The sequence below is a fragment of the Arvicola amphibius genome, chromosome 4, assembly GCF_903992535.2.
Source record: "Arvicola amphibius chromosome 4, mArvAmp1.2, whole genome shotgun sequence".
NCBI lineage: Eukaryota > Metazoa > Chordata > Mammalia > Rodentia > Cricetidae > Arvicola > Arvicola amphibius.
This window is the reverse complement of record NC_052050.1, coordinates 32,297,812-32,322,970: the sequence shown is the minus strand read 5'-3', so window position 1 is coordinate 32,322,970 and position 25,159 is coordinate 32,297,812. Positions and strand designations below refer to the sequence as shown.

Below are 25,159 nucleotides of genomic sequence, written 5' to 3'. Positions count from 1 at the left end.
GAAATTCACTGAGATCTTGTGACAAGCAGTTCCTGGTGGGGCCTGTGAACCCCTTTCAGGAAGGTTCCCATCGATACCTGGGGCTGAGAAATCCAACAGCTATGAGGCTTTTTTTTTTTTTTTAAAGAGAATGTCTTGCTAAATTTCAAGTGTTCCAGGCTGGCCTTGAACTCACTCTACTGCTCATCTGGGACTTGATATTTTAATCATTTTGTCTTAACTTTGGTGGCTATCATCAGTGACAGACACTAGCCCACTTGAGTATGTGGCTCTGGCAGGCCTTGACCTTCTCCCCAGTTCCCTCTGCCTTGCTAAAAGTTGTTAAGAGTACATTCCTGAAGCTAGCCCCCAAGGTCTATTCCCTTATTTGGCCAGTCCCTCCTGCTGAGGCTGACTACCAAGGTCCAGCTATCAAAGGATTGAAATCAAAAGCTCTCTTTGGTTCACCTAATTAACAAACCCAATTAAAATTTTAAGCACCTCATCCTATCATGGGATTTCCCTCTTTATAAACTGCTATTTGTCTATGTGCCATGTCCAGAGGTATTCCTTTGTCCTCTGGGATAAATACCCCTTTTCTTGTCTCTCTTGTTCCCTTCCCCTTCTCCCTCATCCCCTATCTCTTGTCTTTGTCTCTAGTCCCTGCCCTGTCCTTCTGGGGCAAATACATCTCCTTTGTGCTGAGAATTTGGTCTTGGGGGTATTGAGCAGATACTTTTCCTACCAATCACAGGCCTGGGTACTAGGCACAGCTTTACCTGTGGGTTCTAAGATCTGGTCTCTAAGCATCCCCAGGACTTTACTGCCATCAGATAAAGCATGTGGTTTTCAGATAAGGCAATGGGATCCTGCCTGAGATCCTACAGAGACCAGTTCTCCTGGGGTCTTGGAAATAAGGGCCGTTAGTAGTTAGTGTTTAACACCTGTAACACTGCACAGAAATAAAGCCTTCCCCCAGTGAAGTTGCATATTCAAGAGCCAGGAAGGCTTTGGCGGGAGGGTGGCAGACTATTATTCTTTCCTTTAATCATACCCAGGCACCCCAGAATAAGAAAGACCTAGGATTCTCTCATGCGTCACAGCTCGGGAGTTGTAGTGTTATATTATTTGTATTTTGGTAAATAAATCTTGAAGACCAGAGGCAAAGTTAAAGCCACTTGAGGTCAGACAATGGGGACACACACCTTTAATCCCAGAATTAGGGAGACAGAGCCAGAGGGATCTCTGTGAGTTCGAGGCTACCCTGGGCTACACAAGATCAATGCAGAAACAAATCCAGGTGGTGGTGGCTCACATCTTTAATCCCAGTCCTAGGGAGTCACATGCCTTGATCCCAGCCCTAGGGAGGCAGAGGCAGGTGGATCTTTGTGAGTTCAAGGCCAGCCTGGTCTATAGAGTGAGCTCTAGTCTCGAAAGGGAAAAAAAAAACGCTTATTTTGCAGTCACCCAGCCTTGGTAGAGGAAAGACTTCTCTAGTGGCTTGGCTGCCTTGCTTTTCTGGTTTTCGAGTTGATCCCCAACTTCTGTCTCTGGGTTTTTATTACTTATGCTACCGAGACTAGTCAGGGGTTGATGGATGTAGCAGGAAATGGTATTCCTCCTGATATCAATGCCACCAACCCCAAGGCTAATGTATCCAAGGCCATTTCCTTCTAGCTTGACCCATGATTGCTTCCACGTGTCCCTCAGAGTCGGCGCCTACCCATGGTGTCCACAATGAGATCCAGCTGTCCATTATACACAATCACATTGACCCCAGCTTCCAACAACTCATCCACAATGTGGACGACAGGCTTCATGAAGTCTCCCTCCATGCTTATGAAGACGTAAGATGACTGGGCTACAAAAGCAGAAGGAGAGAGAGGTAGCAGGTTAGAATGGGCCAGATTAAGAAGTATCTTTCAACCCAAGCATCCTAAGATATGGTACCTAACAGTCCCTAGGTAGTCAACCAAGGCTGTATGCCAGGTGCTCCACAGAGGAACCAACTCAACTGGCCAGCAACAGCTGGGAGGAAAAGAAACAGAAAGAGCGCACACGGTCTCTTTGCTTGGGAGCTTGCCATGTGCAACAAGGAACTGGAATCTGCAGAAGGAAACAGAGAGGCAGAGGCCCAGAAAGCCTTTCAGCTGGTCCACTTGGGAATATACTGTACTTTGGGGCGAAGCGAGTTTGTGGCTAATAGTCTCAGGGCCATGTCACAAGCAATGAACCTGAACAGGGGGCTACTGTACCACAAACCAAACCAGACCTAAGCTACTTCAGAGCAGGCCTTTAGGAAAGGCAGATGGCTAAGACGTGACTATCAGACAACAGACAGCACAGATTCTTGTTGCCTGACCACCTGACCCCCTATCATAGCTGTTGACAATTTAACAACCACCGCCATTTATCTGACAGGCATGGGGCTAGGTAAATATTACAGAGGCGATTCCTACTTCTTCATCACTACGCTGGAAGATAAGGAGCCTGAACAAAGTGTAAGTAAAGGAGGCTCAGGGAGGCTCAGGAACATAGCCAGGTGGAAATAAGCAGCCACTGGTGAGCTAAGACTCGAATTTGGCCTGGTTGACCAACTGCAACTCACAGCCAAGGACAGCTTGTCCTTTTTCATCATTTGGATTTTTTTAAAAAGATTTATTTATTATTATGTATACAACATTCTGCCTCGATGTATGCCCACACACCAGAGGAGGGCACCAGATCTCAGTACAGATGGTTGTGAGCCACCATGTGGTTGCTGGGAATTGAACTCAGGACCTCCAGCCAGTGCTCTTAACCTCTGAGCCATCTCTCCAGCCCCATCATTTGGATTTTTTAAAAAGATTTAGTTTTATTTCTGTGCATGCGTGCGCTTGTGTGCACCTGTATACATTTAGGGGCACCACATGCGTGCAGGGCCCATGGAAGCCAGAAAAGGGCACTGGATCTCCCGAAACGGGAGTCACAGGATGTAAGCTACCCAGTGTGGGTTTTGGGAACCAAACTCAGGACCTCTGCGAGAACAGCAAGGGCATTAACCACTGAGCCATCTCTCCAGTCCCGATTTGATTCTTTCTTGAGACAGGGTCTCACTCTAATCCAGACTGACCCAGAACTTACTGTGATACTCGTACCTCAGCCTCCCACGTGCTGGGTTCACATATGTGAGCCACTACACCTGGCTACTTAAGACATTATTTGTTCATTTATTATGTAGCCCATGCAGGCCTTGAACTCTCAATCGTCCTGCGCCAGCCTGCTGAGAACTGGGACTGACTGCAGGTGTCTGCCACTATACGGAGCCCCCTGCAGCATCTAACACCATAGTCTGCTTTTTACTTGATGCAGAGACATGAGGATTCTAAGTCAGGAATGAGCTCCAGTGATGCGGCCTATGAGGCCGTGACCCATGAACCCTAACAAAGTCAGGACCAGGGTCAAAACACAGTTCTGACTGGACAGTGGTGGCACACACCTCTGATCCCAGCACTCAGAAGGCAGAGGCATGTGGATCTCTGTGAGTCTGAGGTCAGCCTGGTCTACAGAGCGAGTTCCAGGACAGTCAGTATATTACATAGAGAAACCCTATTTGGAAAAACCAAAAACCAAATAGAATGAATGAATGAATCAATGAATGAATGAATGAATGAAAACAAAACCCATAACTCTCAGCAGTTACAAGAGGGGCAATCTGAGGAAGGGGCCTCTGACCTAATAGTCTTGGGGTATCTTGGTCGCAGACCAAACAAATGCCACTTTTCTTGTTTAAAGGCCCCCATGAGACTAACTAGGATCTTGCCCAGGATTTCTATCTGGCTGGTCTCTAAAGATGCCAGCGTTTCCGCACTGTGACCTCCAGACCAGAACACAGACATGGCAGGACCATATCGAGCACCAGAATGTTTGAAAGGCCAGCATGGGAACTGGGCAAACCCTGCCTAGGTACATGGTCCATCTGATACCCTTCAAAGGACCTCTGGCTAGAAATCTCACATGACCGGCTGTAGAATTTTTAATAAAAATGCAGATTTTTTTGTCATAAGTTTAAAAAAAACCTATTGAATGACTGATGGTGGGTGGGGGTGGAGACAGATACATGCCATGGGGCACAGGTAGAGGCCAAAGGATAACTTCCGGGAGTCAGTTTTCTCCTTCTAGCACGTTGAGTCCCAGAGACTGAAGTCGGGTCAACAGGTTTGATGGAAAGTGCCTTCAACCAATGAGCTATCTCCCCAGCCTTTTAATTTTTTTTTTTTTTTTTTAGAGACAGCGTTTTACTAAATTGCCCAGGCTGGCCTCAAACTTGTGATCCGATGTCAGCCTCCCAAGGACTGGGAATTTGAGGTGTGTATCACCTCACTGTGTTACAAAGGTAAAGGGTACAATAGTCCCCGTGCGTCTATACTAGGCTTCAACAACAATCAACTCATAACCAATCACATACCACTTCCCACCCACTTCTCCGCCAGCCCCTTACTCTGATCTGCTTTGGCAATGTCACTGACTGATTCTACATCCGCTGCAGACAGCAACAGAATTTGACTTACAACAAACTGCCAGCACCAAGGAAACCCAGGCTACAGAATTAAGGGCTCTCAAATTGCATATCCCCCCCCCACACACACAAATGACACTTGATTAGGCCATTCACGTACCTCCCCAGGAGCAATCCTCAGGGATAATTTTGAGCTTCTTTCTGATGGGGCCATTCATGAGTTGACTTAAGGTGTCTCCTTGGAGGTGTCTCACATGACGCTGACAAAGCCGAACTAAAAGCAAACTGGTACACAGTGAGTCAAAAGGCCTGGGAGCAGGACCCCAGAGACATCTCTCCCAAGCTACTGGGGGAGACGGCACAGGAAAAAGCCACTTTGATCCACGTGGAGGGGAGAAAGGAGGCCAGAAGTGGCTGAAATCTGATAGGTTATCGATAACTGCAGTCTGTGCACTACTACAGGGCCACTGTGACTACCCTGAACAGACAGGCCAAGGAAGTCAGCTGAGAAAGGGAATCAAGGAACGGAGAGTGGACTGGGGGAGGGGCTCAGGCAACCAAACCCAAGCTCAGCCAGCTGAGCAACCACCAAAGTCAGCCCTGCGGGGACGCAGGACACAACACTGCAGCTCAGTGAGCAGAAACTGCTTCCTTCCCCTGTGGGCTACCATTCCTAACCTGCCATCATCAAAAGGCATCGGTTCCCAGTGCTCTCTGGCCCTTTGGCTAAGATTGGTGCTTAAATTGCTTCTCAAATAGATCGTGCTAAGGAACAACAACCAACCAACCAAACAGACAAAAAACAGAGGCAAAAGCTACTGTATTATTCCATTTATATAGAATGTTGAGAAAAGCCCAAACCCAGAGAGACAGAAAGCAGCTTAGTGATCGCCTGGGGCTGTGAGTGGGAAGGAGAAGTGACTGCAAACAGATGTGTGGGATCTTTTTGGGGTGATGGGAACATTCTAAAACTGGATTGAGGTGATGACTGTGCAACTCTGTGAATATACTTCAAGCCACTGAAAAATCCTTCTGTTATATAAACGCATGTTAGTAACAGGGCAGGTCTCCCTGCGCAGAAGCTGAGTAGAGACCAACCACGGCAAGGTATACTCACCTAAGGGGCTTCGGAGGAATTCAAGGCTCGATTCCATAGAGGTCTCGGGAGTGCTTTTAGTTAAGATGTTATAGAAGTTTACCCCGTCTGTATTCTGAAATAAAGAGCACATTCGGATGGTGTCTTTCTCTGTCCACTGGTGAAGTTGCAAAACAGAAAAGTGCTTGGCTTTCCAAGGATGACCTTAAGCTCACAAATTTACTGGACTAGTAAGAAAGCCTCTCTAACGGCTGAGACGGCAGCTGTGCCCGCCCACGCGCCTGCAGCACACAGTTCACGGGAGCCCAGACACAGCTGGAACGCAAGGACCTGCATGTCAGAGTACAGGGATTTGGAATGCAAGGACCTGCGTGTCAGCGTACAGAGAGCCGAGCGGCCTCTTGGCCATTGTATTCTCTCCTTTGATCTTACTCAAGGCAGAATACTACTTGACAAGGATCCAAGTAAGAAAATGTATTGTCTTTAAGATACACATCCTCCTGAGCACGGCAGTCTGTTTCCTCTGGTGTTTGAGACGTTATCTCATGTTGTACAGGATGGTCTCAAACTTGCTATGTCACCAGGGATGGGACCCCTGATCCTCCTGCTTCTTCTACATCAGAAGTGCTGGATTACAGATATGCGCTACCAATTATGGTGGTTTCAAACAAAATGGTCCCTAAAGGGAGTGGCCCTATTAGGAGGTATGACCTCACTGGAGTAGGTGTGGCCTTGTTGGAGGGAAAGTGTCACTATGGAAGATGGGCTTTGAGGTCTCATATATGCTCAAGTCACGCCCAGTGAGACAGAATACTTCCTATTGCCTGCATAAGATGTAGAACTCTCAGCTACCTCTTCAGCACCATGTCTGCCTGCACGCTGCCATGTCCCACCATGATGACAATGGACTAAACCTCTGAAACTGTAAGCCACCCATTAATTAAATGCTTCCCTTCATAAGAATTGCTATGGTCATGATGTCTCTTCACAGTAATAGAAACCCTAACTAAGCCCGGCAGTGGTGCATACCTTTAATCCCAGCACTTGGGAGGCAGAGGCAGTCAGATCTCAGTGAGTTCGAGGCCACCCTGGTCTACAAAGCAAGTTCCAGGACAGCCAACAGAGAAACCCTGTCTTGAAAAACAAACAAACAAACAAAAAATCCTAACTAAGACACATACTAAGTCACTGAACCATTATTTTTTTGTTTGTTGGGTTTTTGTTGCTTTATTTTTGAGTCAGAGTCTCATGTAGCCTAAGATGACCTTAAACTTACGATGTAGCTGAAGTGACCCTGAAATTCTGACCCTCCTGACTCCTCTTTCTTTCTTTCTTTCTTTCTTTCTTTCTTTCTTTCTTTCTTTCTTTCTTTCTTTCTTCCTTCCTTCCTTCCTTCCTTCCTTCCTTTCTTTCATTAATTTTTTTTCATATTTTGGTTTTTCCAGACAGGTTTTCTCTGCATAACCCTGGCTGTTCTGGAACTCAGTCTGTAGACCAGGCTGGCCTCAAACTCACAGACATCTACCAGCCTCTGCCTCCAGAGTGCTGGGATTAAAGGTGTGCACCACCACTGCCAGGCTGTGACAATCTTTCTTACAGAATCCAAACATTCAGCCAGGAACAAGGTCTTTCAAGCCTAGGAAGCTTTCTGACCCTATAAAGGGCCACTACGTCATTGCTACAACCTTCTAGATTATCACTCAGCATACGGCAGGAGGCCAGGGACAGGTGTGAACCTGACACCTCCAACCGTGGGTCCCATCCCCCATGTCATGTGGTCTTTACCTTTTCAATGACTGTTTCTGCTTTCCCCCACAGCTGAGTGGCCTCCTTGTAGAAGCCCTTGTTTATAGCGTCAAGGACTTGCTCAGCAACTTCAGACACCTCGGCCAAGCCTTGGTCATCAAGGAGAGACTGGAAGATAAACAGAGGACAAAAAGCCCACTTGATTAGGGAGTGTGAGTCTGGTACCAGCTGCAGCTAGTGAAGAGCAAGGAAGAAGGGAAAATGGGAGCTCAGCTAAAGAGGACAAAGTCAGAAGCGTCAGAGAGGTGCTGGGGGTCAAACCCAGGACCTTGTGCATTCTAGGCCGTGTCCTACCACCAAGTTACATCCCCAGCCCTAAGTCACATACTTACTAATAAGGAAAGAAACAAGGTAGACTGTTAAATGAATCAAGATAGTAGGCCCGTGAGGGTTTAGGTTTAAGACGACCTTTCAACTGTGGGGGAAGGGTATCTGAAAAGTCGCATAAGAACAAGAGAATTCAAGATTGTGTATTGGGCAGGGGGATCTCGGTGAGTTTTAGGTCATCATTTTGGGGGCTAGGGATGTGGCTCAATTGGTAGATTAGATAAGAAGCTATAGGACACGTGAGATCCTGCCTCGGGGTGGGGGGAGGGGAGACATGACAGGACAACACTTGGGGCTAAGCTCAGCAGGCAGGTGCTTGCTGTGCATGTCTGAGGATTCAGTTCCCAGCAACAAACACACATGACGCACAATTTTTCAAAAGAAATCCCTAGAAGCATTAGCGAGGCACGACTCTGGGTGCGTCTGTGAGGATTCTTCCAGAGAAGATTAACTGAGGTGTGAATATGGACATTGACTGAGGTCCCAGACGGAACATAAAGGGGGAAAGAATACCCATCGAGTACCGGCATGTCTCTCTCCGCTCCCTGATCTACCACCCGGACTCAGACAAGGAGCCTCTCCCATCTCTGCCACTATATCCTCCTTGCCAAGGCGAACCACACCCTCTCCAGCCGTAAGCCGAACGAATCCTCCTGTCCTTCAGTTCCTTCTGCCAGGTCACAACAGTGATAACACTAGGACACTCGCTCTGCAGACCAAAGGAGGTCAGAGCCCAAGGAAGTCAGCGGTGCTGCTTCCCAGGGAGACTGTGGCCTGGTGCACCCACCTACTTACCATGCTGTACAGGTAAGGTCCCCAGGACAGCACTGAATCTAAAGAAAACCAAATGAGTACAAATTAGCTGTGTCTTGGGGCTGGAGAGATGGCTCAGAGGTTAAGAGCACTGGCTGTTCTTCCAGAGGTCCTGAGTTTAATTCCCAGCACCCACATAACCATCGGCAGTGGGAACTGATGCCCTCTGCTGGTGAAAAGGTGTACATGCAGAAAGAGCGCTCACGTGTACATAAAATAAATAAATCTTAAAAGCCGGGTGTTGGTGGCGCACTCCTTTAATCCTAGCACTCGGGAGGCAGAGGCAGGCGGATCTCCATGAGTTCAAAGCCAGCCTGGTTTAACAGGCTTCAAAGCTACAGAGAAACACTGTCTCGAAAACAAACAAACAAATAAATCTTTTAAAAAATTCGAGACCAGCCTGGTCTACAAGAGCTAGTTCCAGGACAGGCTCCAAAGCCACAGAGAAACCCTGTCTCGAAAAACCAAAAAAAAAAAAAAAAAAAAAAAATTAGCTAAGACCATCCCTCTGGCTTCCTTTCAAAGTGCCAAGAGACAAGAGCAAGAAGCCAGGAGTTCAAGGCCAGCATCAGCTATAAGGTGAACCTGAGTCAGTTTAGACTACATGAGAGCCTGTCTTGACCAACCAATTGAACAAACAAAAAAACAACAAAAAGTCACCTTTTGTTAGAAGAGCAGTTCCCGACTTAGGAGCCATTTAGCCCCCAGAGGAATATCTGAGGACATTTTTGGATGTCACACTGGGTGATCCTACTGGTATCTCATGACCAGAAGACGAGGCTGCTACACACAAATGTCCAAAAATGGGGGTCGGGGAGACGGCGCAGCAGGTAAACGTGCTAGCTGCACAAGCATGAGGACCTGAGTTCAAATCCCAGCACCCACATACAAAGCCAGGCTTGGTTACTTATGCCTATAGTCAGTCCCAACACGGTATGGGGTAGACACAGGAAGATTGCTGAGGCTTACTGGCTACCAGTCTAGTTCCAGGTCCAGGGAGATGCCCTATAACTCAAGAAATAATGTGGGAGACTGGAGAGATAGCTCAGCTCAGAGGTTTAGAGTTCTTTCTGCTCTTCCAGATGACCAAGTTTGATTTGATCAGGTGGTTCACAACCACCTGTAACTCCAGTCCCAGAGGATTTGAGGCCCTCTTCTGGCCCCTCAGGGCACTACATGCACCAGTACATAGACATACATGTAGGCAACCACCCACATATATGAAATAAAAATAAATAAAATCTCAAAGAATTGTGTTTAAAGATATACAGTAGAGAGTGACAAAGACGTCTGATGTCCTCTTCTGGCTTATGCATGTATGCATACATGGACACACGCATTTGCACACATGTATTAATATACCACGTGCATACATTTCACACACACCCACTACCACCAACATGTCCTTAATACACAGAACAGTTCCCCACAACACTACACTCTTAAAAACGGCCGGCCGTGGTGCTGAGGTTGAAGGAACCCAGGAGCGTCAACCGGGTCAGACGCCCAAAGCCACACCCCGATCGTGTCTGAGATAGACCACTCCCGTCTGTGCTCCTAAAGGATTACAAAAGTGCAGACCTCAGAGCTGCAGGACCTGACACCAACCTTGCCTCGCCACCACCGCAGGTCACACGTGGAAACCTCGCTGTGCATGCTCGCCTAGCCTCAGGATGCTGGAGGGGATGAGCTAATGACACAGATTCACCTGTGCTGAGTCGCACAGAACTGCGTCGTCCCCTCTTTCCGAGGCCACTCAAGCTGTCTGAGGGAGGATTTCAACATCCCTGAGTGTTCACAGCCATCTCTTACTGTAAACTTCGATTCCTTTGCTGGGAAAGTCACAGCAGAGAACTCAGCTTGGTCGCAGAAGCGATGCCAATGACGATTCAGCCCCACATACCTTCTGGGAATGAATACTCTCTGTCATGCTTTCCCAAGAACCCCAGAAACTTCTGCTGCCCTCTTTTTTATCAGGACAGCACAGCCCTGCGGGATGGCTGTTTCTCCCAGGCTTGACTTGGTCACCAGCACAGAACAAAGCTAGCTATCAGAGACCTTGAACTGTAGTCAAGGCAACAAAATAAACGGAACTACACAGCAGAGAGCTAGGTCCGTGATAAGAGAGCAATCAAGGGAGGAAAGGAGACCACAAGACTTTGACAAGACCCTTCCTTTACACTCCAAACTCACTACTGCCTGCCCTACTATACATCATCTTAGAAATACTCAAATCTATGAGGTTAAACTTGCCTGGGGAGCCAGCAGGATGGCTCAGAGGAAAAAGACATTTATTGTACAAGTCTAGTGACCTGTGTTAAAATCCCAGATCCTACATAAAAGCAGAAGAATTAACTCCACAAAGTTGTCCTCTGACCTTGACGTATGCACCATGGCACCCTGTCACGATCACACACACACACACACACACACACACACACACCACTCATCATTGTTATCATCAACACTCATTTGCCGGACACAGTGACACACTCCTTTAATCCTAGCACTTCTGAGGCAGAGGCAGGTGGATCTCTGAGTCTGAGGCCAGTCTGGTCTACAAAGTGAGTTTTAGGACCACCACAGCTATGTAGAGAGATGTTGTCTCAAAAAAAAATTCTTTTTAAATTGCCTAGGGACAGGACTTTTCAGTACACAGTTGTACAAGAGTCACCCAGGCTCCTGTAAGCAACACCCATAAGCTCCCTGGCCCACCAAGCAGGACTTGGATGGAATCTTTCAGTCTGTTGGTGCTGGAGGCAAATAGACCTGTCATGTGTTTCCCCAGAAGTCACATGATAAGTCCAAAGTCACAGACAGGGACAGGGAGAGGAAAAAAGAGAGAGGCCTAAAAACTACATACTTACCCACAGGGGAGATCCAAGAGTCACCCAAAGCAACGCCGGAAAAGTTGCACTTGATGGTCCCTTGCTGAAGAGCCTGAAAGAAGGGCCAAGAAATGCTCTGACCAAAGGCGCCAAGGCTCCCATCCCTCCTCGGCAGAGGTGCCTACTCATGGCTTCCCCTAACTCACACTGTTCAAGTTTCCCCAGGCATCAGAAGACCACACGTGTGACGGCAGCCCCTGCCACCCACCACTGGGACATAGAGGAGGGGCTGCTGAGTTTTTCTCCACCTTATTCATGGGTGTCCTTGGGACAGGTATGGGGTCTGTCCCATGTTATCTTTGGGAGGCTAAGGATATCCATGTCCTGAAGTCTGGGGGCCTCCCAAGGTGCTCAGGGGCCCCTTGGGTACAGACACCACTGCTAAGCAGCAGTCACAGAGGCTGGGGCTCAGCAGGACAATCCTGAGGGTGGGTGCCATTCACAGGACAGGAAGGCCATCTTTCTCTAGAGCAGTCCCCAAGCAGAATGCTGGACACAACCTACACGTGCACTAGGAAGATGGGCACATGAACCATCACCATACGTGATAAAACTCAAGACAAAGCAGAAGGTGCCTGAAAAACCAAAGTGAAGGGGCTGGAGAGATGGCTCAGAGGGTAAGAGCACTGGCTGCTCTTCCAGAGGTCCCGAGTTCAATTCCCAGCAACCACACGGTGGCTCACAACCATCTGTAATGTAACGAGACCTGGTGCTTTCCTTGCCAGCAGTACATTGTATGCTTAATAAATAAATCTTTAAAAAAAGTAAAAATATCCCCACAGCATATTACTAAACAGTTGAATAGAAGAATATGAGCTGGGGTATCATATATGCTATCACATGTAATCATGTGTATGGGTTACAGTTATGTGTATCTGATAAAATAAAGAGACTAAGAGGCTGCCAAGGGGAGAAGAGCAAAAGCTAAATGCTGTGAATATATGGAAAGGAGCGTGTGCTGGATGAAGAGCCCTTAAGGACATCAAAGCCAGATGTCACTCATCTGGACGGTGTATTCGCTTGGACAAACTAGCTTAAAAGACATGCTGGGACCATGGAAAGAAGTCTGAACAGGGGTGCAGGAAAAAAGGAGGGGACCCATTGACGGAGACAGGTCACAGTGAGACTGCACTTTGGTTATGGTTTCATGGGTGTGACAGGAAGTATTACAAAGTACTAAAAAGTGGTGAGTGCCATCTGCTAGGTGAGTCTTTCTGTCTTTGAGACAGTGTGTAGCCCAAGCTGGCTTCAAACTCCCAACCTTTTTCCTCAGCTCCTAGTGTTTGGATTACAGGTGTGTGCCCACCACACCTAGCTAGCCTATATTCTGCCGTTTAAAAAAAAAAAAAAGATGTGGGGGCTGGAGAGATGGCTCAAAGGTTAAGAGCACTGGCTGTTCTTCCAGAGGTCCCAAGTTCAATTCCCAGCAACCACATGGTGGCTCACAACCATCTGTAGCAAGATGGTTGTAATGCCCTCTTCTGGTGAGCAGGTGTACATGCAGATCGAGCACTTGCATACATTAAATAAAGAAATAAATAAATCTTTTTTTTTTTTTAAAAGGTGTAAGGACTAGAGAGATGGCTCAGCAGTTAAGAACACTAGTTGCTCTTTCAGAGGACAGCAGACCTGGGTTCGATTCCCAGTACCCACATGGCAGCTCACAACTGGCTACAACTCCAGTTCCAGGCAATCCAGTGCCCTCCTCTGGCCTCTGTGAGTACCAGGCATGCAGATATATACATATACAAATACACGTCTTTGGTACACAGATGTACAAGCAGGTAAAACATTCATACACATAGAATTTTTTTAAAGAAATCTTTTACAAATGTATCTATTTTTATTTTCTATGTATGAGAGTTTACCTTTAGGTATGTATGTGTACAAGACGCCATTCCTGACAACCTAATTTGATCCCCAGAACCCATAGTAGGAGAGAGCTCCTGAGAGTTGCCCTCTGGCCTCTATGCCGCCCCTCCCCCCACACCATGGCATGTGCATGCACACACAATAATTAAAAAAAAAAAAAAACAGAACAACAAGGTCTGTTCAAAACCATCACAACAGGTCACCTCCCATTTACCTTGTGAAGTTCTAGACTGATGCCAGCAGCCATTTTCCCTCCATAGGATTCTGAGAAAATGTAGAACGGAACCGTCTAGCAAGGAAAGGAATTTACGAAGAGTTAAAACACCGGATTGCCTTTCAACTCATACAATCTATCTCCAGATCTCTATAGTGTGCAGGGGTCGATAAACCCAGTCTGCTTGTCTTTGCCCGCGATCTGATTATTGACACCTAGTTGAGCGATACAAAGTCAGAGCCCACAACCTAGGAAGAAAAGAGGAAGTCTCTGAGAATCAGCTGCCATTGACCGCTTTTGTTTGCTTTTGTTTTCGAGACAGGGTCTCTCTACGCAGTCCTGGCTGCCCCACGGCACTGAACTTTTCGGGGAGCTTAGTACTCTGAAGGCTTCCTTGACCCTCTTGCTTGTCTTTCACGGCTGAGCTGAAGAATTACCTGGAATTCTTTATGGCAATCAAAGAAGGATTTCAGGAGAACCATCATGTCTGAAGCCACTGTGTCCAGATCCTTCGCATAGGCATCGGTAGTGTTCACATAACTGAAGCCAGTGCCCACAGGGTTATCCACAAACAGGAGGCTGGCCGACTGCAGCTGCAGGCACCCCGAAGAGACAACCATTGCAACCGGCGGTTAGTCACCAGTCATCTTCCTAGCAAGTTGGCAAAACCACATCTACGATAACACCAGTGTGCTGATTTTATCTTATTCCTTGAAGTGATTTTAGGGGCTGGGGAAATAGCCCAGTTAGTAAAGTCCTTGCCTTATGAGCATACCACCCTGAGTTTGATCCTCAGAACCCATGTTAAAAAAAAAAATCGGGCAAGGTAGTGCATGCTTGTAAGTCTAGTGCTGAGGAGATGGAGATGGGTCTCACTTGGCAGTGTAGCCTAAATGGTGAGTTTCAGACCGATAAGAGAATAAGAGACCTTTTCTCAAAACAACAGCAACCCAAGGTGGACGTGGACACACACACACACACACACACACACACACACACACACATACACACAATACAAAATAAATGAAGATTTCTTTAAGGGGACAGGAATATAAACTGCAGCAAAGAAAGGCGAGACAAGATGAACGCACACCACACACAGGAACAAAGCCTTTAGGCCACCACGTCTCAGAAGCACACAGAAGCACACTTACAGGGAACAGTGCAGGGAGCACCAGGCTGTATCAGTCTGAGCAGTAATCGGAGGGAATGAACATACACGTGGAATACAGACAGCATGGGCTGAGGATGCAGCTCAGCGTTAGAATGTTCGCCTAGCATGCCTGAAGGGGTTCAATCCCCAGCACTGCATAAACTTGGGTGGTGGACCATGCCTATTATCCTAGCACACGGACGTGTGTGGCTAGAGGATCAGAAGTTTAAGGGCATCGTGGCTACCCAGTAAACTGGAGGCTGGCTTAGGCTTCATGAGATGCTGTCTCGAAAATATTTTAAAAAGAAATATGGATATCACATATCAGTTTTCTTCTAGATAAATCTAATCTCCACCTTGGCCCATCTTCCTGTTTACACTGCAAGAACTAAGTTTTTCAAAGAGGATGAGAATTCTAAATTGCGCATCTGGAAGGAGCCTCAGGGACGCGTATCCAGGCATGCTCTTCACTGATCAGGAAGCAGAAACCCTGAAAAGGCCCAGGACTTGTGCAATCCCATGGAGGACAGACAGCGGCATCAAAACTGGACCCCAAGCCCCTCCTCATTCAGGCTCTCTACCCCATCTTACTGCCTTTGGTTCCAGGTATGGGAAGAAGCTGGGGAGGGGAGTGATGACTCCAGAAGCAAGAGAGAACGCTGCGGGAGGACCTGATGGGAGGAGGACCCTAGGAGCCTGAGGACACTGGAGGACACGCAGCATGGCACAGTGCACGGGGGCGGGAGAGCTCAGGCCAAGCTGGTCAGCAGGACTCGGCCAGGCTGTGAACTGAGAATGAGGATTGCTGACAGAAGGGTTGGGGGTCGGGGGACACAAAGAACTAGGAAGATAACAAAGGCGGGTGAGGGGAGGGAAGACAAGGGACTTGCAAGCTTGATGAAGTCCAGATGCGAGGGGAAAGAGAAAGAAATTGATAGCAGCAGCAGAAGGTGGGAGTGCAGGTCTGAGGCTGCAGATGGCCATCTGTGCTTAGGCACAAGGTCGCCAGCATCAGCTGCAGGGGATTTCGGTTTTGTAGTCACGGCTGTCCTGGAACTCAGTCTGTAGACCAGGCTGTCCTCTCACTCAGAGACCCGCCTGCCTCTGCTTCCAGAGTAGTGGGATTAAAAGTGTATGCTACCACTGCCTGGCCCAGTTTTGAGTCAGGGTGTCAAGTAGCCCAGGCTAACCCTGAACTTGCTACCCAGCCAAGAACTACCTTGAACTTTTCACCCTCTATAGGTGTTCGTTCTTTTTTTTAAAAAAAATATTTATTTATTTATTTATTTATTTATTTATTATGTATACAGTATTTTGTCTATTTGTATGTCTGCAGGCCAGAAGAAGGCACCAAACCTCATTACAGATGGTTGTGAGCCATCATGTGGTTGCTGGGAATTGAACTCATGACCTTTGGAAGAGCAGGCAATGGTCTTAACCACTGAGCCATCTCTCCAGCCCTAGGTGTTCATTCCTGTTTTTTTTTTTTTTTCAGTGCTGGGGTTTGAACCCAAGGCTCTCTGCATGTGAGACAAGCATCATACCACACTGAACATAGCCCCAGCGGTGGCTAGATGTTTCTGAAGGGCAGTGGAGAAAGGTTACCGAGTTGGAAAAGGCAAGAGACAGCTGTAGGTCACTCATTCAGAGACACGGGAGAAGCTGGGCTGGAAGAAGGCTGTGTGTAGGGATCCACAGTCTCAAGAAAGCCCACCAGGGAGGACTGCTAACTCTGCGGCCCCACCCTGCCTGGCTGGAGCGATGGAGCCCAGCCTCTGGGAGGATGATGGGATAGTTAAGAGATGTTATTGTACCCAGGTGGTATTCCGTGGCTTGAGATGGGTGTCCAGAGGCCCGATTTCCTCAAAGTTGCCAAATCCAGTGCTGGAACCACCGGGACCACCCTGTGGAAGAGAAAGAAACAGACATTAACTCAGAGAAAATGCAGCCAAGTCCCGGTTATTTATTTATTTATTTATTTATTTATTTATTTATTTATTATGTATACAGTATTTTGTCTGTGTGTATGCCTGCAGGCCAGAAGAGGGCACCAGACCCCATTACAGATGGTTGTGTGGTTGCTGGGAATTGAACTCAGGACCTTTGGAAGAGCAGGCAATGGTCTTAACCTCTGAGCCATCTCTCCAGCCTGCCAAGTCCCGGTTATTATAACAGATGTGCACACCCAGGAAAACACCTGGACACCTAGTGACGGCTGCACCGGCCTGTACAAAGGACACGTTTTCAGCTGGGCGAGGAGGTGCACTAACCTCCTTGCTAAAACTCAGAGGCCCAGCTGCCCTGTGATTCTAAGCACTTCACATGCTAAGATTTCTTCATACAGTGATGAAAAGATTGCAAGCCAGCTGGAGATATTCATCGCTGTGCCACGAATAGCACCAGGGGGCAGGGCGCAACTCGGATGTCCTACCATAGGGACGAGCGTGAGGAACCACACCTGCACGATGAGTCACGTGGCCGCTCAGAATCACAACTTCAGAAATGGTGTGGCTCCAAAATAAACGCACAGGCCACTACTGGAGTGTGTACCCTCGAAGGGTGGCCAGTCCTCTCTTTCAAGGAGACTTATCAGTGTGGGCAGGATGAAAGCCAAAGTTGGCAGCAAACACGACTGAGAATGTCGGGTCCTGGGCCATTGGAAGAGAATTTCCATTTTCCATTTCTGCTCCCTTTTCCAGTAGCTAGGAGAGACTGACTGGAAGATTCCACTGTGTGTGCGCGTGTGTATGTGTGTGTGTGTGTGCGCGCATGCACACGAGGAAGCCAGAGGTCACCACTGAGTGTCCGCCTCAGTCGCTCTCCACCTTACATTTTAAGACAGGGTCTCTCGCTGAACCTGGAGTTAATGAGTTCTGCTAGCCGGGCTAGCCAGTGGGCTCCAGGGATTCTCCTGCCTCCACTTCTGCAGCACTGGGGTTATTAAACTAGTCCCACTGACTCAGATTGTACCTGAGTGATGGGTATCTAAATTCAAATTCTCATGAACACATAGCAAGCCCTTTACAGACTGAGCCATAGCTGAAGTTCCTGATATTTGAATAATTAAAATAACAATAAATGATCACAAAATCTCCCCCAGCAACTCTAAAAACAGCTGGTCTATACAGCTGAGACTCAGGGTGACACAGGTCCTCTGAAATGTGATAAACACGTCAGTGATGAGCTGAAATGCTTAAGTGACTTGAAAAATAGCTTACTATCCCTGAAATAGCTTACTATGCTATGACCTCAATTCTCAAAGAATGTCTCTCCCCCAGGATGCTACCTCATGGAAGGCTGCTAACTAGATTTTTTTTTTTTAATCTAAATTAACTGTTTCCTCCTCAACCTTATTTTATTCTTCTTCCTTAGGCCTCTGGGGAAGCAGAGAAGAGCAGACTGGTGTCTTCAGCCATTAACCCTCATATAGCATCTCAGCTGGAGGATTAACCCAACCAAAGCCACACACCACAACCTCCCAAGCCAGGCAGACACTTGGGGCAGACAGCACAAAGAAAGCTCTATGGTCACGCAAAAGGCTGCCTTACAATTCCGGTTTTGGTTTCATGTTGTGTTCTGTAGTGCTGGGGACAGAACCCAGGACCTTCTTCAGGGTAGGCAAACTTGGAACCACTGAGCTAAATCCACCTATGAAATCCAGTGCTTTTCAAACTGGTTCCTAAAAAAACAGAAAAGCACCCTGGGAGTAGCTGGGGACAAAGAGGCAGCCGCACACCTAGGGCTCAGCAGCTGCTCCACCCTGGTCTCAGCAGCCGCGCACCTAGGGCTCAGCAACTGATCAGCTCTGGTCTCAGCATTTCTCCTTTTTCCTCACCTACACCAGCTTCATCTGAGCCAGAAACTTCTGCTGATTAACAAAGATTCTCAAAACTACTGAAATCCCCACCTCCCAACCCCACTAAGAAAACTAAAGTCCAGAGAAGGAAAGTGTCTCCCTGCAGCTAGAAGTAGAAGGAGGACGCTGAAAACCCAGGCGTCCCCACCAGCAGACCTAGGCAACTCCAGCCTCGGCTCTTCCGGGAAACCATGCCACACATTCAAAACCAGCTGTCAGACCCGGGGCACGTGGATTCCACTCCTGAACATCTTCCAGCTGCGCTACCAGGCCAGCCATATTTCCAGTCCCCCCACAGAGGCTGTAAAGATCCTACAGCAAAATTGGTGATCTTCACTTCATCACGATCTGAAGTCTTCAGTGGCCAGCCTTGGGGCAAGGCCTTAGTTCCGACAGGCATTTGAGAAGGAAGCCTCACCCATATCCCACAGAGGTGAGTACCAGGGTGCCCTAATTACAGGTGAGACATCCAGAACTTCAAGGTACCTCAGCTCCTCCCTAGAGATTAGCCTTCCGGGTGGGTGAGGCCACCATAGGGGACATAAGAATGCCACTGTGTCTCTGTGTATCTCTAAACAGTTCACAAGGTTTCTGCCTTCAGCTCTAGAGGTGGAATTCAGGGTTAAAATACGAACACACCATGGAGAAGAAGGGTGTGATCTCACATTCGTGCTAAGGCACAAAAACTGGTATGTTATATTTAGAAAAATATATGTATATACGTAAATATGCAATAATAATTAATGAAAAAGCCTGGTTGTGGTGGCGTACGCCTTTAATGCCAGCACTCGGGAGACATAGGCAGGTGAGTTCGAGGCCAGCCTGGGCTATAGAGTGAGTTCCAGGACAGGTTCTAAAGTAACACAATGAAACCCTGTATGGGGGGAAAAAAGAAAGGAAAAAACAACACACCAAAAACAAAAAACAATGAATGAAAAGAGAAGCCATGAATTTCAAAAGGCGTAAGGAACGGTACATGTATGGGCTGGAGGGAGGAGAAGCAAGGGAGAAATGTTGTAATTAGATTATAATCTCAAAGTTTAAAAAAAAAGATGGCTTCCTGGGTACAAGATGTTGGGACCCAGGACTGTGTGGAGAGGGAGAAGTGATCAGGATTGGGATACCTCAACCTTCAGTTCAGAACTTTTCAGATACCTTCTATCTGTCAAAAGCCAACTGTAGCCGGGCGGTGGTGGCGCACGCCTTTAATCCCAGCACTCGGGAGGCAGAGGCAGGCGCATCTCTGTGAGTTCGAGACCAGCCTGGTCTACAAGAGCTAGCTCCAGGACAGGCTCTAAAAAAGCTGCAGAGAAACCCTGTCTCGAAAAACCAAAAAAAAAAAAAAAAAAAAAAAGCCAACTGTATCACTGGGAGCTTTCTGTAAGGGCCCTTGAAACTGTCTGGACTCAATATAAAACGTCCCTGGAAAGTAAGGGACAGGAGTGCACACCCATAACTTCAGCACTTGGGAGGCAGAGGCAGGAGGATTGCCAAGAGTCTGAGGCCACACTGGGCTACAGAGCAAGATCCTGTCTTCAAAATGAATGCATGAAAGAAATTAAGACCAGTAAACAGGGCTTCCTTTGACACACCCTTGCTTCAAGCTGTCTCAGTGGCGCATGAGGAGCCCCCAGGACTAGCTGGACCAAACTGAGCCCAGGCTTGCTAAGATGGATGGATGCTCTTAAGAACCAAATAGAGAGGTATAAGGGGGCCTGACCTGAAGGCAAAGAAGTTACTTTACCTGAAGCCACATGACCAGGGGCAGTTCTGAAAAGTTCTTGCAAGGGTTGGTAGCATAATAGAGCCACCAGAACATGTGGGCATCTTTTCGGACGGTCACATAATCCCATGCTTCCTTGCCTTCTTGTGCGGGCCAGTCGATGGCAGCTCCTGAAACCGAAGCTCAGTGTCATTACCTGAGGAATATCTAATGCCCATGTGAGTTTCAAGCCTGGTGGAGATGGTCATCCAGGCTAGAGATGATCTTGTATGCTTTAGGTCATTCACCTACTCAGTATATGTGCCGATAAGGAAAAACAAAGAGAAAAGGAAGGAAGGAGGAAGGGAGGAAGGAAGAAAGGAAGGAAGGAAGGAAGGAAGGAGGAAAGAAAGGAAGGAGGAAAAAAGAAAGGAAGGAAGGGAGGGAGGGAGGAAGGAAGGAGGCATGCATGCTTGCTTGTGTACCCTTTAATCCCAGCACTTGAGAGGCAGAGGCAGGTAGATCTCTGTGCATTAGAGGCCAGTTTGGTCTATGAAGTGAGTTCCAGGTCAGCCAGGGCTACAAAGTGAGACCCAAGCTCAAAAACACACAAATAAACAAACCCACAGACCTCAGCTATGGAAAAGAGAAACTCAACACTTCTCTCTTGGGCAACACAGTGAGACCATTTGTAAAAGAAAAAGGCTGAGAGTGAAGCTCAGTTGTGGAACACTGGCGTGACTTGTGCCAGGCCCTGGGTTCAGTTCCCAGCCAAGGTGGGTGGATGGGGTGGGGGTGGGGCAAGTAGGGAGATGGGAGATGGAGGGAAGAATCCCTGCGTGGCTTCTGCTGTTCCCTGCCTTCTCCTTCCTGCTTTCAAGCCTCTTCAGCAAGTAAAAGAACAAAAAGGGGGCCCAGCAGGAAGAGAGAGAAATGGGTGAAAAGATGCTGCTGTCTCATGGCCAGGCCTGTAATCGTGTCACTGGGGAGATGGAAGCCAGGAGGGTCAGGAGTCCATGTCCTGCCTATGCACATGCTGAGTTTGAGGCCAACTAGAGAAACAACAAGCCTACACACACACACACACACACCCTTTTGCATACCCCTTCCACACTCACAAAACAAATTTTTTCTTTTTTTTTTTGTTTTTGTTTTTGTTTTTGTTTTTCGAGACAGGGTTTCTCTGCAGCTTTAGAGCCTGTCCTGGAGCTAGCTCTTGTAGACCAGGCTGGTCTCGAACTCACAGAGATGCGCCTGCCTCTGCCTCCCGAGTGCTGGGATTAAAGGCGTGCGCCACCACCGCCCAGCCACAAAACAAATTTTTAAAAATGCAAAATAAATAAGTAAATAAATAAAGGCTGGAAAGATGGCTCAGCTGGTGAGAGCGTTGTCTGCTTTTCCAGAGGACCTGGGTTTGAGTCCCAGCAGCCACATGGCAGCTCACGACCTTCTGTAATCCCAACTCCAATGGATCCAATGCCTTCTTCTAACCTCCAAGGGCACCAGGTATATACGTAGTAACACAAACATACATACAGGCAAAACAAAAATAAAAAATGATTTTACTGGGTAGTGGTGGCGCACGCCTTTAATCCCAGCCCGCGGGAGGCAGAAGCAGGCAGATCTCTGTGAGTTCAAAGCCAGCCTGGTCTACAGATCTAGTTCTAGGACAGCCAGGGCTACATAGAGAAACCCTGCCTCGGGAAAATAAATAAATAAAGTGAAAGTCCACTTCCAAATCATTCCACAAAACACAAATTTGCTTGTGCCCCCAAAACAGGCCAGTCGAGTCAGCTAACATTTTGTCTGTTCTAACCCAGGAGAAGGGGCAGGCATTGTTTCAAAGCAACACCTCACGCGTAGTAGGATTTGCAGGAGTCTCTTTGGCCTCTGATCTCAGTTCAATCAAATGACCCTACAAGTCACTAGGCAGTCAACCGAGCAGTCTCTTCAGCAGTTTCCTGAAACCGTATGTTTTTGTACAACCACCTCTACCTCCGCGTAGAGGAACCACCTAGAACCAGGAAAGGGCAGAAAAGAAACTTTGAACTAAAACATAAATAAAAATTAGGAGGTTCAAAAGCGATATAAATTAATGCAAGGAAAGAACGGGGGGGGGGAGGGGAAAATATGTTTTTTAAAAAAGATCACGAATCCAGTAACAAATTCGAGAAGGAGGTACCCACCACCGGTCCTCCTTTCTCGGGAACCTACCTGCGCCGAGGCCCAGTAGGAGCGACAGCAGCAGCAGCCACAGCCGGACAGAATAGACTCGACACCCCAGCCCCATAGTGAATACAGCGCCGCAGCATCAGCAACAGGCTGAACCCAGCCGACCAGCGCGTGACGGCGGTGGGTGGGGCCTGGGCGGAGTCAGGGCGGGGCCTACGTGGGCCCTGAGGCTCCCAGTGTTCGGCGCTCCCTCTGCCGGTCGGACCCACCTAGGACCTCCCGCCAGGTCTTTCGGGGGTGGGGGGGGGATGGTTCTGCCAAGTTAGGTCATCCTTTGCTGTGTTAATGTAACATTTGATTTGGGTTACAAAGTAGGGAAGGATTGAGCAACTACAGCGGATAACTACCATCCTCCCTGACCTGCCCGTGTTTGTCTTCTCCAACAAAAGGACTAGTATTTCATTTTGTAAGACTTGTTTTTATTACTTTATGTGTGTGTGTGAGTGCGTGTGCTACATGTGGATAGTTATGCAAAGGGAGTGGGGTTCCCTGAAGCTGGAGTTACTGGCGGCTGTGGAGTTACTCAGCATGGACACTGGGAACTGAACCTGGGTCCTCTGGAAGAGCAACAGATGCTCTTAATCATTGAGCCATCTCTTCAGCCCCAGGCCTAGCATTTTTGAAACTCCATTTGCCTTCAATCATATTAAGTGAGATGAAGCACAAACCAGCAGGTCATTTAAGGCTACATTCCATTTGCAGAAATATGTTTTTAATAACATCATTCTGGAGCGATGGTTCAGAGGTTAAGAGCATTTGCTGTTCTTCCGGAGGACGTGAGTTTGGTTCCCAGCACCTACATGGTGGCTCACAACCATCCCTAAATCCACATCTCATATTCCAGGGGATCTGGCACCTTCTTCCTTAGTCACACATTTTCACGTACAAGTATGCCGGCAAAACACTCATATAGATAAAATACAATGAGTCTAAAAATTATTCTTAAATCGCATGTATCATGAATATATTAGAAATTCACAAAAATAGATCACATTTACCCATAAGTTTTTGGTTATATCTTTTTGGGGGGAGGGTTCGAGGCAGGATTTCTCTGTAGCTTTGGAGCCTATCCTGGAACTTGCTCTGTAGACCAGGCTGGCCTCGAACTCACAGAGATCTACCTGTCTCTGCCTCCTAAGTGCTGGGATTAAAGGTGTGCACCACCACTGCCCAACTAAGTTTTGGTTATATCTTCTTAAAAACAACAAAAAATGTATTTTTCTCTCTTGATAACATGTGACCAATATCATACATCTGAAAAAAAATAAGTCTCCATTCAAGGCGGAGGCAGATTGTAAATATGATTGACAAGGGTCACGACAGGAAAATGTCAGAGATGAAATATTCTAGAGATCATTGTTTGCAAGGAAACCCATAAAGACCAGTGGGGTATCTGGGGCTCCTCCCTTCCTCTGCGGTTTTCCAGATGGCTAGCTTAATGAACCTTTCCAAATGACATGCTTTTTAACTGGTTGCTTTATTCTGAGCGGCACTTCAAGCCGTCATGTGTAGGTCACAGGTAACCCGAAAGATGTGTGATGATGTGTCGTTGCCGTGCCAGAGAAGCAGCAAGTTGCAATTGAAGTTCCAGGTGTCAGCCCAGCAGAAGGGCATCCTCCAAAGGACCAGTCCAGTTTAGGAAAGGCCACGGAACTACAGACCCCGGAACGTCTTTTGCTTTTGCTGTGTCTTTACGTGTTTGCTGCAGCTCTCTTTCTCTGGTGTCTAGTATGGTGTGAGTGGATGTGGGGAGATCTCCGCTGTCTGAAATATAGTGTGCTTATCTCATGGAAACATCCCGTTCTACTGGGCATTTTTACCCGTGGATCATCAAGACAATGATCCCTCCCTAAGCTGAACTGTTTGATTTGATAACAATACTGATAGCTTATACAGAGTTTTGATGAATAAAAATAAATACAAGATTATGTTTCACAGCCAGGGTCTGAGTCTCACCTAAGGAGCTGCATGGGTTGTAGCTCAAGTTAATGGCTAACAATTGAGTCCCTGTAGCTCAACTAGTTTAAATTCTTTCAACCTTAATGTTGGGAGAGATGTTCACAGGGCTTGGAGTGCATCACAGCTGAAACAAAGCTTTGAAAATAACAAAGTTAGACTAAGATGTTAAAACATCAAAGTTAAGTAACTTTGAGGTGAAAAACCCAATAACAAAGTTAAAACAAAGGCACATAGTTGAGCTGGGTGGTGATGGTGCATGCCCTTAGTCCCAGCACTTGGGGGGGGCAGAGGCAGGTGGATCTCCATGAGTTCGAGGCCAGCCTGGTCTACAAAGCTAGCTCAAGCTCAGGATAGCCAGGTCTATTACACAGAGAAACTCTGTCTAAAAGAAAAAAAAAAGGTCAGGGAACAAGAACAAAGCAGCCCAATTATTACAATTATTACTGGCTGATGCACTCTCCTTGATTGATGTCCAAAGGTGATGATTCATTCCTTATACCCATTTCTGCCCTCAATCTCCTGATATAAAGAAAACAACCCTATTAGTGAATGGAATACACCCCAAAGACTTAAAGTAGTGTTGACTGATTCTTTGTCACATATAAAAGTTTAGGTTTGTTATTCCTTATAAGACTACTTTTCAATATAAGTGATAAAGTAATTGGCCCTTTCTTTGTAACTGCAAATTGCAGCCTGCTGGTAAAAGACCTGAAAAGAATGCCTTGCTTGCCCGCACAGTTAATCTATAAGTTGCTTGGGTATGA

The 25,159-nt window shown here is 47.3% G+C and overlaps 1 protein-coding gene across 1 annotated transcript in view; it reads right to left on the bottom strand.

Annotated features, from left to right (window-relative positions):
* Scpep1 (serine carboxypeptidase 1) overlaps positions 1-22,555 on the bottom strand; it is a 29,170-nt gene extending 6,615 nt beyond the window's left edge. Inside the window, exons 1-11 of the mRNA XM_038328338.2 lie at positions 22,419-22,555; positions 20,247-20,395; positions 16,461-16,550; positions 13,931-14,086; positions 13,494-13,568; positions 11,387-11,459; positions 8,502-8,539; positions 7,359-7,487; positions 5,595-5,688; positions 4,638-4,751; positions 1,703-1,840 (exon numbers count right to left, since the gene is read on the bottom strand). Of these exons, the coding sequence (XP_038184266.1) occupies positions 1,703-1,840; positions 4,638-4,751; positions 5,595-5,688; positions 7,359-7,487; positions 8,502-8,539; positions 11,387-11,459; positions 13,494-13,568; positions 13,931-14,086; positions 16,461-16,550; positions 20,247-20,395; positions 22,419-22,494 (1,132 nt within the window). The 5' untranslated portion in view covers positions 22,495-22,555. The remainder of the gene's footprint in view (positions 1-1,702; positions 1,841-4,637; positions 4,752-5,594; positions 5,689-7,358; positions 7,488-8,501; positions 8,540-11,386; positions 11,460-13,493; positions 13,569-13,930; positions 14,087-16,460; positions 16,551-20,246; positions 20,396-22,418) is intronic.
* Positions 22,556-25,159: the final 2,604 nt, after the last annotated feature.